This window comes from Chelonoidis abingdonii, chromosome 1 (genome assembly GCF_003597395.2).
Source record: "Chelonoidis abingdonii isolate Lonesome George chromosome 1, CheloAbing_2.0, whole genome shotgun sequence".
Classification (NCBI taxonomy): Eukaryota; Metazoa; Chordata; order Testudines; family Testudinidae; genus Chelonoidis; species Chelonoidis abingdonii.
In genome coordinates, this window is record NC_133769.1 from 93403919 (window position 1) to 93420542 (window position 16624).

General features: G+C 43.6%; 3 protein-coding genes across 3 annotated transcripts; 1 reads left to right on the forward strand and 2 right to left on the reverse strand.

Annotated features, from left to right (window-relative positions):
* Positions 1-675: 675 nt before the first annotated feature.
* On the forward strand, positions 676-2242 carry LOC116834988 (histone H3). The gene has a single exon (XM_032797442.2). The coding sequence runs from the start codon at positions 714-716 to the stop codon at positions 1122-1124; it is 411 nt and encodes a 136-aa protein (XP_032653333.1). The 5' UTR covers positions 676-713; the 3' UTR covers positions 1125-2242.
* A 559-nt stretch (positions 2243-2801) lies between these two features.
* Positions 2802-4441, reverse strand: LOC116834998 (histone H2B 8). The gene has a single exon (XM_032797454.2). The coding sequence runs from the start codon at positions 3661-3663 to the stop codon at positions 3283-3285; it is 381 nt and encodes a 126-aa protein (XP_032653345.1). The 5' UTR covers positions 3664-4441; the 3' UTR covers positions 2802-3282.
* Positions 4442-4549: 108 nt separating this feature from the next.
* LOC116834985 (histone H1.01-like) lies at positions 4550-5998 on the reverse strand. Its single transcript, XM_032797440.2, has one exon. It carries the CDS (start codon positions 5966-5968, stop codon positions 5303-5305), a length of 666 nt encoding a protein of 221 aa, XP_032653331.1. The 5' UTR covers positions 5969-5998; the 3' UTR covers positions 4550-5302.
* Between the last annotated feature and the right edge of the window lie 10626 nt (positions 5999-16624).

Here is a 16624-nt window from a genome sequence, read left to right on the forward strand (position 1 = left end):
GCTGCAAAATAGAAATTTATTCCTTTTACTGGGCAAGAATTGCAACGCAGGTGATTCCTCCGGTCTCACGTGTTTAATTAAGGTTTCAGGCAGGAGGAAATGAAACTAAAGGGCGGAGTGTTAGCCTGAAAGCGGGGTTAGAATGGAAGGATCCTCCAACCCTCCAAATAACCACAAACTGAAACGTGAAACATGATGAAAACGGGGAGATTTTCGATACATTCTGTGGTTTATCTATTACCCTTCCCTGTCTCCAGAGATGTTCTGCTGTAAGAGAAAGGTGGGAATGACATTCATGAACTGGCCATTTTGAAAGAAGTAGTGAGACACAGAAGAGCCGCCGAAATACAAGAACAAGAAACTGAGGTGGTAGCGAAGGAAAGATGGAGTCTGTATCTTGAAGTTTCGGAGAGAGGAAACCGCAGAAATGTTCGGAGGTGGGAGGTCCGAGAATCATGAATTTCAGGGTAATGAGCTGTAGTGCCACAACATTCGGAAAAGCCGTAAGCTCCAGGATGGTGGTGAGGCGGGAAGGGTTGTAGTTCAATATTACAGAGCGGGCTTTTCAAATTTTCAAATTACCCAATGACAACTGGCTCTTTCCCAACAGCCAATCAAGAAGGAGAGTTTTCCTGTAAATAAAGCTAGTGCCGCGACAAGGTTTCTTTTTCTCCGTTCTGTTTCAGAGTTGATCGTTTCTTGTTTTGGTTAGAATGGCCAGGACCAAGCAGACCGCCCGTAAATCCACCGGTGGCAAAGCCCCTCGTAAGCAGCTGGCCACTAAAGCTGCCCGGAAGAGCGCTCCTGCCACTGGGGGAGTGAAGAAGCCTCATCGTTATCGCCCTGGCACTGTGGCCCTGCGAGAGATCCGCCGCTACCAGAAATCTACTGAGCTGCTCATTCGCAAGCTGCCCTTCCAGCGCCTGGTGCGTGAAATCGCCCAGGACTTCAAGACTGACTTGCGCTTCCAGAGCTCGGCCGTTATGGCCCTACAGGAGGCGAGCGAAGCCTACTTGGTGGGGCTCTTTGAGGATACCAATCTGTGCGCTATTCATGCCAAGAGAGTCACCATCATGCCGAAGGACATCCAGTTAGCCCGGCGTATTCGAGGCGAGAGAGCTTAAAGGCTGCTCAGCCATCTTCCAAATGACCCAAAGGCTCTTTTAAGAGCCACTAAATTTACACTTAAAGGAGTTGTGGCACGCCTATAATTTAAGCGTTCTGAGGTCGCACAGCATTGCAGGTAAACAGCTTTCTAATTTAGTCCGAGTGGTGTTCTCCAGTCCTTCAGTAAAATGCATTTATTCCCTATTAATGTTTAAAGAAAAACTGCCAAATCGAAAGTTACTATTTAAAACTTTAGCTTCAAGTTCTTTTCCCACTTTGAGGTGATTATGTGACAAACTCTAGAAATATTTTATAAAAATTCACTTGCAATTCGAAGAACAAAAGTGGTAGACTTCTGCAGGCTGCTGTAGGTGGCGGTAGTCAAAGGATTTTTAATTTTACTTGTAATTAGATTGATCACGTGGAAACCTTGTATTTTCAATCTGATTAAAAGTAACCTGTAAACAAGCCGCCTATGAATTATTTTGGATTAGGGTATGTGAATGATGAGCAGGATGCTTGAACAACCCCTTTGTAAAATACAAGCCAATCTAATTGGAAACTAAACACAAATGCGATCTTTTTAGAGGAGGGATGGAAGATGCGAGACAAGGAAAGCGACATTATTGTGTCCTGTTCTCCTTAACGCCGCATATTAAGCCTAGTAGATTCTTTTGCTAGAAGATGTACAAAATGAAGCTGTAGACACCGAAACGTAATCCTTTCATTTATTGCAAGTAATTACCGTTTAAGAACTCTTTCAGTCTTTCATCAATTTAAGGCAGGACTGAAGGAAATTAGAGAGATCCTTCATGAGGGCGCAGTGCCCCACAGTCTCAGAGGGGAGAATTACTGAAGGTTAGTTGTGCCGCCCTCTAAATAATCGCAAATTAAAACAAAATATGAGGATCGAGAGAGGTTTCAGCCCATTCTGTGGGTTAGCCATTATCCTCGCCCCTTTATCTCCGGGGATTTGTGTGCGTGATGGTTGTTCAGCAGTTAAGAGAAAGAGAACAGGGATGACTTTGATTTAATAAATTGGTCGTTTTGAAAGAAAAATAGCGAGACATGGAGCCTCTGATATAATAGAAGAAATAAATATGCACCGAGATGGCAGAAAAGGGAAGGCGGTTTTATAGACTGGGGGGGGGGGTAGAAAAACACGGTACTGGGATGGTTCTAGGATCCTCTGTTTCAGGAAACCAGCCAGCTGGTGACGACCGATTCCATTCTGTGCTTCCAGAGTTCAGCCGTTATGGGCCGATAGGGGGCCAGCGAAACCTACTTGGCGCGGTTCTCTGAAGATAACTTTAACCAGTGCGCTATTCGCGCCAAGGGAGTCACCATCCTGCCCAAGGACACCCAGTTACGTCCGTAGTGAGAGGGTTTACAGGCTGCTCAGCATAGCCATCTTCTGCAATGTCCAAACGACCCAAAGGCTCTTTTAAAAGCCACTGTATTCGCACTGAAAGGATCTGTAACACCCCCATAATTTGTAACATTTGTTAATGTTTATATTTGTTCTTATATTAACAGCCCTAAATAGTAAGATTATTCAGATAAACTAGAACGGGAGGAGAGAAAACATTTGAGTTTTAGCTACACGAATTTAAATGATAGAAACAAAGAGGCAAACCAATTATCCTTCAGGCAGATAGAATGTATAAATTTTGAATATGCAGATAAGGATGATATTCATAGAGCCAAAACTTTATTCGAACCTCTAGAAATATTCTTCAATTAGAGAACTGAACAGTGTAATCTGAGAAAATATCAAATTTTATTTATGGGACAAACTGTTTAGCCATTTTATATCTAGTGGGGGTGACACCTCACCGACTATTGCTTGGAAGGGGGGGAAACGAGGACGAGGGACACCGACATTTTTCATTACAATTTGAAACCCCGATATAGTTTAAATGGACTTAATGCCATTTACTAAAGCAAAATCAATCCCCACCCCCTCTCGATATAGTGAACATGCACAATCTTAAACAAAAATGCTTTCACAAGTCGCCGGAGACTAAAGCACTTTTTAAAAAAATACATTTTATTTGAGTTTGAGAAACATAAGCACGAACAGTTAATGATATCAGAGCTCTTTGGATGAGGAAGTGGATGGCTCTTAAAAGAGCCTTTTGGGTTATAGGTGTTGGTACTCTCACAACACACGATTTACTTGGAGCTGGTGTACTTGGTGACGGCCTTAGTGCCCTCAGACACAGCATGTTTGGCCAGCTCCCCCGGCAGAAGCAGGCGCACAGCGGTCTGGATCTCCCGGGATGTGATGGTTGAACGCTTGTTATAATGCGCCAGGCGAGACGCTTCCCCAGCGATGCGCTCGAAGATGTCGTTCACAAAGGAGTTCATGATCCCCATGGCCTTAGAGGAAATACCGGTGTCCGGGTGAACTTGTTTCAGCACTTTGTACACGTATATAGAATAACTCTCTTTCCTAGTCTTTCTACGCTTCTTATCGCCCTTCTTCTGAGTCTTAGTCACAGCTTTTTTAGAGCCCTTCTTGGGAGCGGGAGCAGATTTTGCTGGTTCAGGCATCTTGAAATAAATTATTCTATTTTAAAATACTCGACGTACACTACTTCTCAATTTCAAAATACCTAACAATACAGTATAATAGCGGCCGCCCCTCTATTTATAGAAGCCTTATGCAAATTATGCGTTTCCCTTTCCTCTTTTTTAATTGGACGTGAGAGTCAAATCCGTCCTCTCCGGCACAATGTACAGGTCTATTGGTCAGAGTTAGATCCGCATACCCATTGGCTGCTCAGACAATAAATATTTTTCAACCTATCATAAATCGTCATGGTATGAGCGCGGGCTGCAGAGTGTCATTTCTTCACTGTTCTTGTATTAAGTAGTTGTGTGAGAGCACAATTTACGCTACCCTATCAGGGAAATTAAGGAAATAAAGTGAGGCTTAAGAACAAGTCTCGCTTCGTGTTTCTTCGCTGAGTCTAGTGAAAACATACTAATGCAAAGTAACGTATCCATCCTTTTCTGTTCTTTCACAACAATACAGCACCTTTTAGAAAGTGCACTAGGATATTTACGAGACTTGTATTAAATCAACAAAATGAGAAATTGTATACACACATTTTCCTTTATAGGTTATTTTTGCCGTTGAGAAACAATATAAATATACAAAGAGCAATGAATCTGACTAGTATCAGAGGAGTAGCCGTGTTAGTCTGGATCTGTAAAAGCAGCAGAGAATCCTGTGGCACCTTATAGACTAACAGACGTTTTGGAGCGTGAGCTTTCGTGGGTGAATACCCACTTCGTCAGACGCAGGTAGTGGAAATTACCTGCCCCTGGAAATTCCCACTACTTGCGTCTGACGAAGTGGGTATTCACCCACGAAAGCTCACGCTCCAAAACGTCTGTTAATCTATAAGGTGCCACAAGATTCTCTACTGCTTTTTCATGAATCTCTGACTGGAAACCAGACAAAATTCCTTGGGAAGTAAATTTGTCGTTTTTTCGAGATCGCTCACCTCGAATGTGGGGGCGGAGAGAGTCTATGAAACGCCGAATCCCCCTTAAGAAAAAAAGTTACTGGCCAATCCGTACAGAGTGGGATTTTTAAATAACTGGTTTCAATCCACTCTCAAAGAGGGCAAAAAGTGAATTGTTTATAAATCGCCGTCTCCTATCACACCCTGTTCTCTAGTCCCCTCCCAGACAAAAGAGACTGAAACTGATACAAGAGTAATGATCGTAAATATCCTTTCATAAACAAACTCTTGCCTTCCCTTACATGATAGCTGTTTGCGCTCACTTCCCTAACAGCAATGTATAGAAATGATCCTTGGCTCCAATTCAGGGCTGCTTTAGTTTGCTTGCGCTTCCAAGTTCCAGATCGTTTTCTTTGTACTTTAAACAACAGCATAGATTTAAGCCCCACGTTGATGTCTAGCACGGATGGTAAAACTGCAGCATGGCACAGTATAAGGAACGACCATCTCAAGGGGCTGGTTTCATATTCTTCCTAATGATGCACAATCACATTTTATTTGCGCTCCAGTGATTCTTGCGGCTAATCGAGATGCGAAGGCAATATTGAATAAGCACCATGACATTGATAAGTGAATTAGTGTTTCAGCTCATTTTGGGAAGAGATGGGTGGCTCTTAAAAGAGCCGTTGTTTTTTTTATAGGAAGTATCTCACGTCATTTCACTTCTTTTTAGGCGCGGCCCTCTTCGCCTTCACTGTTTTGGGTTTCGTCGGCTTGACCTTGACCGCCTTGGGCTTCACCGCTTTGGCCTTAGCCGGGCTCTTAACTGCCTTCTTAGGCTTGCCCACTTTAACCTTTTTCGGGCTCTTGGCCGTTTTTTTGGCCGCTGCAGCTGGTTTCTTGGCTTTTTTCGGGTTCTTTTTCACCACCGCAGCCTTTTTGGGTTTCTTGGCGGCGCTGGCGGGCTTCTTGGCAGCTGGTTTCTTAGGCTTTGCCGCTGTCTTCTTCTTGGGAGCTTTTTCCTTGGTCTCATCTGGTTTCTTGCTAAACTTAAACGAGCCCGAAGCACCGACACCCTTAGTATGAACTAAGGTGCCCTTATTCACCAGGCTTTTGAGCCCTAGCTTGATGCGGCTGTTGTTCTTCTCCACATCGTACCCTCCGGCGGCCAGAGACTTCTTAAGAGCGGCCAACGAGACCCCCTTGCGCTCCTTAGAAGCGGACACAGCCTTGGTAATCAGCTCGGTCACGCTGGGACCCGCGGCCTTCCGGACTTTGGAGCCTTCGGCCGCCTTCTTCGTCTTTTTAGCTTGAACCTTTGAAACTGGAATAGGAGCTGCAGCAGCAGCCGTTGTCACTGCAGCAGCAGGCGCAGTTTCAGACATGGTCACGCCGCTTATACACACACTCTCTACACACGATTCCCCCCCCGTAGATGCCTTTATTTATAGAGACGATCTGCTCTCTGATTGGTGAGTTTAAGAACCCGCCCAGCCGCAAGACGGACAGAGCCCTTCTCCCCGCTCAGTTTGTGTTTCTTCGGAAGAAATAAAATGCATTTTTGGAACAATATCTGTCACAGAATCACCCCGTTTTACAATCATGAGAAGGTGAAATAAAACATTTTAATCTGTCAGTATTTTCTTTTGAAAATAATAATACCATGTTAAAAAAGACCCAATAAATCTTGCATTCTAGAGCTTCGTGGACCTCTGGAGAGAGAGAGTTTTGTTTTTCTTTGTAAATTAAAAATGTTCTTTTAGCAATAAGATCAGAAAAATAATGAAATACTAATCTTCAGAGGGTCTTCTCCAAAACATATAAGGAAGTGTGTAATTTGTATCAATGTTCTCGTTATAAACTGATTTAAAAGAGACAGAGGTAGCACAAACTCCCACAAACTGGATTTCAGCTTTGCTCACCGAGGTCTATAACCCTTGACTACTAGGAAATAGAACTTCTTAGTAGATCTTTCTGTACCATCTAGACTAAAGTTCTGTGAAGGCTATTTACTTCTCATAAGGGAATAATATGTGCTTTGTGGTATTATCCTCATAAAATTAGCTACTCATGGTACAATCCCAGATTTTAGTTCTTATAAAATAGGAAAAGGATGCATACCTTAGCCTGATAGCCAATGCAGATAAAAAAAATATTAAAGCATAATCACTGGTTATTGTTTAATTCTAAATTACAAAGAAACAAATCATGCTCTAGGTAAAAAACAAACAGGCATTATTTTTTCTGTGAAATAATTAGAAATCATCAATTAATCTGAAAAATAATAATGGCAGATGTGAAAGTGTGTGGTGTGTGAATCTCTGTAATTAAAATAACCTGAAAACACAATTCCTGTACCCCTTTAGCTTCTAAACTAGGGACAAACAGTGGTTGTATCTGGACAATCCACTTTGCTAGGTCTCAGATCAGTGCATAGGGACATTCCTGTGTGTAAAGTCTGTGTCAACAGTACCTAGCTGTAGAAATTGAATGACTGTACTCAAGTGAATCTGAATAAATTATACTCGCAATGCCATTCATGTTTCTTTCCTTAAAGAAACACTTTATATTTATTCATTCATGATTGCTCCAGTACTTGACTCATGTAATAAAGGCGTGTTGTATCCATTAGGATTTAAAGCCCTGCTTAATAGCATCACATTCATTAAATGAATATCTTCCCCTTGGAGACAAATCTCTGGAAGGAAGAGGTTTACATATGAAAGGCATAACACCCTTTGAGCCTGTGGGGACAGAAATGGTAGTAGGCCCTGAGAAGGATTTGTATAGGCCAAGGCAGAATCTCTTTTCTTTAACCTTATCCTGACTACAGTAGATGAGGTATTTGGAGCAGCCTGGAGTCTCTGGTGAGCTGTTGCCTTCAATCCATGCCTGTTAAGAGGTTGTGTATAATGAAGTTTGGGTTAGTGTAACTGGAAAAACTCAGTCCTTCTCTCTGTTCTTACAGTACAGTGCAATTAGTTGGAAGCATTCTTTTCTTCCATTTCTCTATTTTCTTGTTCATTCTTTCTTTTTTTTCCTCTCATTTCATCAGTAGAGTCCCCAGCCTAGGTCACCCTAGCTATGCAAGAGGGTATGTGTGCAAATGGGGCAATTTGGGAAATCTCATCAATGGTGAATCAAATTCCCCCAAAACACACTCCCTTTTTTCTTTCAAATGCACATTTGCACACGTGTTTCCATCCCTAAAAATTTTGGAAAGTTCCCCTTTTGTTATTTATTAGAATAAATGAACCACCAGTGCTGAAGGAACATCAGGGACTGTGAACAGTTTCTGGGCAGGGGAGGGAAAACCAATGGACATGGCACCTCCTCTTTTATCAAAGTGTGCAAAAGGTAACGTCTTTTTTTCAAATGTATCCTTACTTTGTTGTGTCATGGAGAAACTCAGCAGGTCTGTGGGCATATATGATGGCTCACATCTCAGTCACAAGGTAGCCTAATAAGCATATGTGGGCACTTCCAGGTTTAATAGCCAGAGCACTGTGGCTTGCCCATTCTGTGGTTGAGATGCAGGGAAATGGAAACTCAAAGTAGTGCACATTCCCCTGTGATGCAGACACCAATTAGGAGGGTGTGGCCTGGGGTGCTTACAGAGAGACCACTCTCACGGAGCCCTTTTCTGCACATGAGAAAGTTGGCATGCATGGTCCCAATAGAAATACACTTCACATCCCTATTCTAAAAGGCTACTAATGGTGCAGCAGTGATCACACTAGACAATAAAAAACAAACAAACAAAAACACTTAACCTCCCTATGGTATTCCACTCTGCCAATTTCAATGGGTACCATGGCAATATGAATGGGGATCACCCTTGAGAGTGCCAACAGCCACCAGAGGGATGAAGCTTTCCATCATTACAAACATGAGCTAGGTTGGCAAGGGAAACCTAGAGGTGAAAGTGTTCTGTCCCCCATTACCAATCCCATGGACCATCCACTCTCAATGGAGGTCGGGGGGGGGGGGAGATTTTATTGGAATGGTTACAGCCAATAAATAATAATGATATTTCACGTCATAATTTATTTAGATAAAGAAAAGAGATGGTAATGTACCCCAAACTTATTGTTTCCTCCAGCGTAACAGATAACCCTGGTGCGATCAATTTTAAATTATTCTTGCTATGTAAATAAATATCACATCTTTTAAAATTATTATTATTGATTTGTTTGTTGTTTCAGTAATGAAGCATGAGTTTATATTATTTGCTGAATAGCCTGGAATGTTGCCCAGTACTGTAATGCCAGACACTGAGAAAGGCAAATCTCAAAAGGTTCAACAGTTTGGTTCAGTCTATGCTACTATTAAATAGAATCTGTTTAAGCCCCAACTCATGGACCTTCTCCCTGGCACTCCTTTGCTGTGAGGAGGTTTCTCCTTCCTATCTGATAGTAGTACCTTGGAGGACAAGCTTGACCTCTCTTGTTAGCTGATGAAGGGCAATGAGTTTGTGACAAATCAAAAGAATTGAGCTTGAGAATCCGGAGACAAACTTTAAGAAAACATCAACAACAAAACCAGAATCTCCCTTGGGAGAGGAGTACTTCCCTTTTATCATCTCACCTGAATATTCACATGAGAGATTGGTGATGGGAAGTAATAGTCCTGGAAGAGGAATACATCTCATGGCTGCCATGAAAATGTTGGCTACAATGCTGAACTTGATAAGACAAGCATAAGGATGTTGTGTTGATAAGGGGCATGTTCAGGGCCAACAGGAGAAAAAATGCTAATGAAACTGTCCTGGGGCCTGATCAATTCAGGGAAGTTACAAATCAGCCTACCTGGCACAGGCTCTGCTAAGGAGAATGAGACAACCCAGATCCACCTGTGAGTAGTTAATTACCTATGTGGCTGGGTGTATGAAGGCTCAGTTAGGTGGTTCTAAGACACAGAGAGGAAGCTCATGATGAAAGGGGCTTTTCAGGGAAGGTGCTTAGAGATCTTACTGGAAAAGAGGGTTAGGAAAGGTGTTCCTGGAGGTAGCAGATTCTGAGAGTGTTATGAGTGCAAAGGCCTAGGAAGATCAGTCCCAGTGAAAGGCCCTTAGTAGATGGTGCTAAGCAGTGCAGGTTGTTGAGGAACTACATGCAGCTTCAGAGGAGACTATAGCTGTTTGGCATCTGCATGGGTCCTGAATCCAGGAACAACTTCCCAGCTGATGGTAAGAGCCTGCTTCCAGAAGAGGGTCCTTGATTGAAAGGGCTTTAGTGGTGATGGGCCTGGACAGAGAAGCTGGATGGACTCAGATGGCGGCAGATAAACTAAGCTTAACACACATGTACTCTGTTTAGGGCAGTGGGGTGAAGACCTGCTTGCAAATCTGTGTGGCCAATGATTAAATAAAACTAGACCCTTGAAGTACCAATTGTAATATACAAGCCTCACTGAACTTTGTGATAGCCTGTAAGAGGAAACTGAGGCAGGGACAGACTCTGTTGCTCCCTACCAAGCTGCCAGAGGTTATGCAGGTTAATGTCAGCATTGACACAAGGGGGAGCTCTGGAGGTAAGTGCCCATCCTATAACAGAAACCCTCTTACAAGTTTAAAGAGTTAATGCAGGTCTGAGATTTAATATCAAGTTATTGATGGCTTACTCCTTTTTTTGTTAATCATTATACCACTTGCTCAGTTTGCAGTAGACTTGAATCTCCTGCTTCAGAAGCCAGGTATTTAGATCCTTTCTGGATGGAGCCACCCCACCTCCCCCTACAGTTAGAGAAATACAGTTCTTTGGGTGCATCAACATGGACATTATACAAATCACTCTACATTCTCACTTTCTCCCGAAGAAATCCCCCGAGTTGGGGCTAATGTGCATGATTAGTTCTAAATATCTTTTCAAATAAGAGGTGATGTGGAGGTCACTGTCTCTCACATAAACAACCTCGAGAGTGTAGAACCTTACTCTCCTGAAATGTACCCAATGATTACCATGATAATAATATCTAGCTCTTAGATACAGCTTTCTAGTAGATCTCAAAGTACTTTACAAAGGAGGTCACTATCATCATCACCTTTTTACAGATGGGGAAACTGAGGCAACAGAGATGAATTAATTGGGCTAGGTCACCCATCCGACAACCTGGGTGGAGAGCTCAGGTCTCCTGAGTCCCCATTCAGTGCTCTGACCTGTTAGACAACACACAGCCTTGAACCAAAACCCAGCCAGGCACTTCAGATACCAAGTATCTTGTAATAAATAAGACCAATCTTTACCCAGTGAGGACTGTACCTCCTAACTTTCCCTTATGCAGAGCAGAGAGTTCCTCTTCTTTTTGTCCCAAAGTCTGCCAAGGTAGCCATCTCAGAAGGTGAAAGAAGCAAAATAGGAGCAGGCACTTCTTCCTCCATCCCAGCCTAGCTGTCAATACCTTGCCGGGCATGCATTAAGCTTTCATTAGAGAGAGCTCTGCCTCCTGCCACATTTGAAAATGAGACTTTGAAGAAAAAAAAAGAAAAATATCTACATTTAGAACATTTATCAATTTCCTATAGTTAGTGACCACATGTTTGCCATAACAAGTCAAAATTTACAACATTCTAAGCACTGGAATCTTCTGAGCAACTACGAACCTGAGATTTTTTCACATGTCATTGTTCTAGAGCAGGACCGGCTCTAGCAATTTCGCCGCCCCAAGCACGGCAGCACGCCGCGGGGGGCGCTCTGCCGCTCACCGGTCCCATGGCTCCGGTGGACCTCCTGCAGGCTTCCCTGCGGGGGGTCCGGTGGTCCCGTGGCTCCAGTGGACCTCCCCCAGGCATGCCTGCGGATGCTCCACCGGAGCCGCGGGACCAACGGACCCTCCGCAGGCACACTTGCAGGAGGTCCACCGGAGCAGTCTGCCACCCTCCCGGCAACCAGCAGAGCGCCCCCCGCGGCATGCCACCCCAAGCACGCGCTTGGCGCACTGTGGCCTGGAGCAGGCCCTGCTCTAGAGATGGGTAGAGCTCTATGGTCATGAAGAAAGCAGGTGCTCTTCTGTCTCTTTAGCCTGGAGTTTTTCTTTGGCACTGCAGTACCTTTTTATAAAACAAATAGGGGGAGAGTATATCCTGACTGGTCTTTTCACATAGTTACTGTCTCTCATGCCCAGAAAGTCAATCAATCGGAGAGATGTTAACCATCACCATTACCGTCCTTGTCATTTCTCCCAGTCAGTAAAGAAAGGTGTTTTGTTTATTGACAAAACGGGACAGTCTTTACTCTGGTATCTGTTCTTTCAAAGTAATCTCCTTTCCCAGTTCACTGTACAATTAATCTTACTCCTGCCCCATCTCCATGACCCTATGCCCATTCTCCCAGCAAACCATGCCAGTTCGGATGTTACGAGCAACCACACTTTCCCTCTGTCCTATTAGCATTCAATGGCAAAGGCTTTGCTGCCATCTTGCTGAATATCATTATCCATTATTCCCATAGCATCTCATCATTAAGATGGCCAGATCCTTCCTTTCTCTTTCTCAGACACTCCTACCTACCAACACAAATGGAGCTTCCCAGGTGATGCTGCTATGTGCTCTTTTATGGGAGAAACTCTTCATCTCAATACAGTCAAGTAGTATAAGGATTGTTGTAGACAATAGAAAAGTCCTTCTGAGACCAAACCAAGGTAATATGTCCTTGTTTTACCATAGTATCTAAAGTTCCTTTTACCTGTACCCCCCTTTACCTCTCATTTGAATTATCCAATTGTATATTCTTACCTGTGGCAGACTCACTGACAGTCTTCTGTCAGGGCTACCACTAGGTCTCTGCATAATGTTCCCAGACTTGGGCCTGGATGTCTTCAGGCAAGACTGTCAGGAACTGTTCTAGAATTACTAGTTTCACGGTTTGCTTCTTGGTATGGATCTCTGGATTCAACCATTTATGAAGCTGTCTGTAAACCACTCTGGGTCCTTCAGCATCTTGGAAGAAGAAAAGCCTAAAACACTGATGGCTTTGTGTGTAGCTGATGTACCACAGAAGGATTGCTTCCACTGCCTTATTGTAGTTACCTGCTTCTCTTGTAACCAGGCCTCTATAAGCCTGTTGTGCTTTTCCTTTGAGATATGACAGCAAAACTTTATCCCTCTCTCAGGCCACTCTTTCAAAGGTCTTGAGATATATCTCAGTACCATCTTTTATTGTGAGCCTCCATAGTTTCAGGTCTTCTTAGACTTGCATCAGTGATGGCCCCAGCACGAGGGTTCCGTAAGACAAGCAATACTTCTTGCCATTGGTAATTTTGATGCCATTATTATCACCTCACATTGGTCATTCATAGTCCATTGTGGTTTCAGCTATCTCATAAATCCACAATGGTCTCAGCCTGGACTCAAAGAGAGGTATTTCCTGCATGAGCCAATCTTTCTTTCACTGCCTCAGAGCCTAGTAGATTTTACTTCTCTGCCTTTACATTGCATCATCTGCTGAAAGGAGCATTTTCTGCCATAAACCTTGTTCTGAAGTCATAGCCTGCCTCAGGGTGTTCTTATTTCAGGTTCAACTTTCATTGCTACTGCATTTCTCTATCTCACGCCTGCATCTGGAGAAAGATGTACAGACTCTGAATTTGTGTATTCATTTGTCTTACTTAGGTCACTACAACTGGTTCCATCCCACTTCTGATGCAGCATGTATTGGGTTGCTTATTGTGAACCTGTGAGTGACATTTTGGAAACTGCAAGTCTGTCAACAGAGAAGAAAAAGTTCACATCCACTGAGATTCTTTTCCTAAAGTTCATGTGGAATTAAAAACACATGAAAATTATATGTACACACACAACTTTATTACAGCAAAAGAAAATCAAACCTTTTCTCAGGCCACCATTGATGAACCATCATCCCCCTTTAAAATAATCACTCATGACAGCCTCTGAAAATCAGATATTACTCATATAAAATACCCAGATTTTAGATGTTGCACTCAGTCCTCCACCATTGATTGCATGAGCTTAGCACAAAGAGGAAGGCAAACATAGCTTCTATACAGAATGGCAGCAATCTATACAAGCATACTGAAGCCTCACTCTAAGGGCCACCTTGGGAGACAAGATCACTATTTGTTAGAGTGGAAGTGACAGAGACCATTATGTTATAATTAATTCTTCATAAGGCTACAAGTCAGTCATGAAGGTCATAGATTCCGTGATTTTACGTGACCTCCGTGACTTCAGCCCTGGGCAGCAGGGCTTAGGCTTCTGTGATTTATTTTTTATTGCCTGCATCCTGTCCGTGACTTTTACAAAAATACCCACGACAAAAATCTTAGCTTTAATGGTGCATAATGGATTCCATTCTAGCACTGTTGTCAGTTACTCATAAGTTTCTGAAATTGTCATCTTTTCAATGATATTTTCCACACTGAGTATCTGCCCAAAGGTGGTTTGTAAAGTCTGCAGGGAAAACAGCTCATCCCTTTTTAATCATAAGTTGGGGGGACCCTTTACTAGTTATATATGTGACACTTTCAAATGTCTTACAGCCAAAACAGCTGTAAGTTGAAAGATGAAAGTTGACACAGAAACAGTCCTCACTGGGGAGTAATAATTTTCCTTGTTCCTTGGTTTTATTCAGGCTCAGTTTTAAGTCTGAAAACTGTGCACCACCAAACATGAAGAGATGAAGGTGGCTGTTTTGTTCTGGTACACAGGAAGGATTTGAAGTGCTGGCATATGGATAAGCCATGCAATGAAGCACAGACAAGCTAAGATAGCTGCACAGTGAAGAGATTACCCTGATATATTGCTCCCAATCAGCAGGGAAAACAGGGGCTGAGCTTCTGAGCATCTTGTGATACATAAAGGGGCAGGAAAAGGTCTCCTGTGGATTTAAAAAGATGCACAGAAGGAACCCCTGTTCTGATGTATCGTAGCAGCTCTGCAGCTGGTGTCTTCCCCCAGCCCCTCATTTCTCTAGATGCACAGGACAGGGCTACAAATGGTCTTTAAAAAAAAAAAAAAAAGATGATGAAACAGTTTAATGAACGTCTGCCAGAATTTTTTGGTCTTCCAGGGGTCCTTGCTCCCAGTAAAATTGGGCAGAGAATGGTAATTCCATTTTACAAAGAATGTCTTTTTTGTGTTGTTTTTCATTCTGAACCATAATGAATCCATATTTTGAAACCATTCACACACAAAAATTATCATTCTCCCATCACTTCTATGTGGGACAGTCTAATGGTGCCTAGCCAAATAATTTCTCATTATGGAATTTACCCATACTATTTTCACTTCTTTCTTACTTTTTGCAAGTCAATACAGCACTGAAGAATTTGAGAGTGGACCTTCTTTTATGTTTATTTTTATCTTTTAAAAATCCCTAGGAAATACCATAGGAAATGTACTTTAGTAGAATGTTAAAGTTGCATAGTTAAACAATGCTTAGTAAGGGTATGTCTGCCCTAGAAACTGCAGCTGTACCACTATAGTGTATATGCTAGAACAGAGGTGGGCAAACTATGGCCTGTGGGCCAGATACAGCCCCTCAGGGCTTTGGATCCAGCCCACTGTGCCACCAGCACCACATCCCTGCAGCCCTCGGGTGGGGGAAGGTGGGCAGAGGGCTCTGTGCATTGCCCTTACCTCCAAGCACCTCCCCCTACAACTCCCATTGGCCGGGAACGGGGAACCATGGCCAACGGGACCTTCGGGGAGGTACCTGGAGGCAAGGCTAGGGCAGCGCATGTGGAATCCTCTGCCCCCGCTTCCCCCAGGGGCTGCAGCGCTTCCTGGAGTGGTGCGGGGCTGGGGACAGGACAGGCATGCAGGGAGCCTGCCCTGGCCCCACTGCATGCTGCTGCCACCCCGGAGCTGCTTGAGGTAAGCGGGGCCTAAGCCCAATCCCCGTCTGCACCCTGCCCCCCAACTCCCTGCCCTAAGCCCCCTGCCTGCACCTCGCACCCCAACTCCCTTCCCTGAAGCCTCTCATACATCCCATACCCCTCCTGCACCTCAACCCCCTGCCCTGAGCTCCCTGCTGCATCCTGCTATGCCCCTGCCCTGAGACCCCTGCCACACCAAACACCCCTCCTGCACCCCTGCCCTGAGCCCCTCCTGCACTCGGCACCCCTCCTACACCTTAATCCCCTTTCCTGAACCCCCTCATACACCCCACAACCCTCCTCTGCCCCAATCCCTTGCCCTGAGCCCCTTTCTGCACCCCGCACCCCCTCCCACACCCCAACCCCAGATGTGGCCCTCGGCCCAAAAAGCCCTTTGCCCACCCCTGTGCTAGAGCAAAGGAAGGGGTTCTTCCATCACTGTAGTAAATCCACCTCTCTGAAAGGCAATCACTAGGTTGACGGAAAATCCTTCCATCAACCTAATGGTGTTTACACCGAGGGTTCGGTCAGCTTAATTACATCACACAGCATGGGCATGAAATTTTTCACATCCCTGAGTGATGTAGTTAAGCCAATCTACCTTTGTAGATTAGACTAGTCCTAAAGAAAAGCTGAAGTTAAAGTTACAACTACAACTTTAACTCTACTCCTTTTGTGAGTGTTATGATAGAGACTTTAATCCTATGATTATTTAGGCCTTGTCTGTACTACAGATGTTTTTTCGGTACAGCTATACCAGGAGGACCTGTACTATAGACCACAGTTTATTTTGACAGAAGGAGCTTTCTGTCGGCATAACAACACCATCTCTGTGAATGATGTTAGCTATGAGACACTCTTATGGCAGCATAGCTGCATCTACACTGTTGTTTTGGGTTTTTTTTGCTAGCACAGCTATGTCAGTCAGTCAACATAGTTATGCCAACAAAATCTTATAGCATAGACCAGTCCCTACTAACAAAAATAATCTAACATAATATTACTTTTTTCTACAATTGTAGATAAACATTTGTATGGGTCTTCTAATATGTATATTTCTTTGCATATGCCATATAGTCTATGAAAGTCTTTATTTTTTTTTCTGAAAAGTATAGAGTAAATTGTATTTACACCATTTACTACACATTATGGGCCAGATTTGCCACTTCATTACACCACTTTTGTCTTGGTGTGAAATCTCCTGAAAT

What these genes read in the sequence shown, in the direction of transcription:
- LOC116834988 (XM_032797442.2), top strand. Translation starts at nt 714, where the DNA reads ATGGCCAGGACCAAGCAGACCGCCCGTAAATCCACCGGTGGCAAAGCC.
- LOC116834998 (XM_032797454.2), bottom strand. Translation starts at nt 3,663, where the DNA reads ATGCCTGAACCAGCAAAATCTGCTCCCGCTCCCAAGAAGGGCTCTAAA.
- LOC116834985 (XM_032797440.2), bottom strand. Translation starts at nt 5,968, where the DNA reads ATGTCTGAAACTGCGCCTGCTGCTGCAGTGACAACGGCTGCTGCTGCA.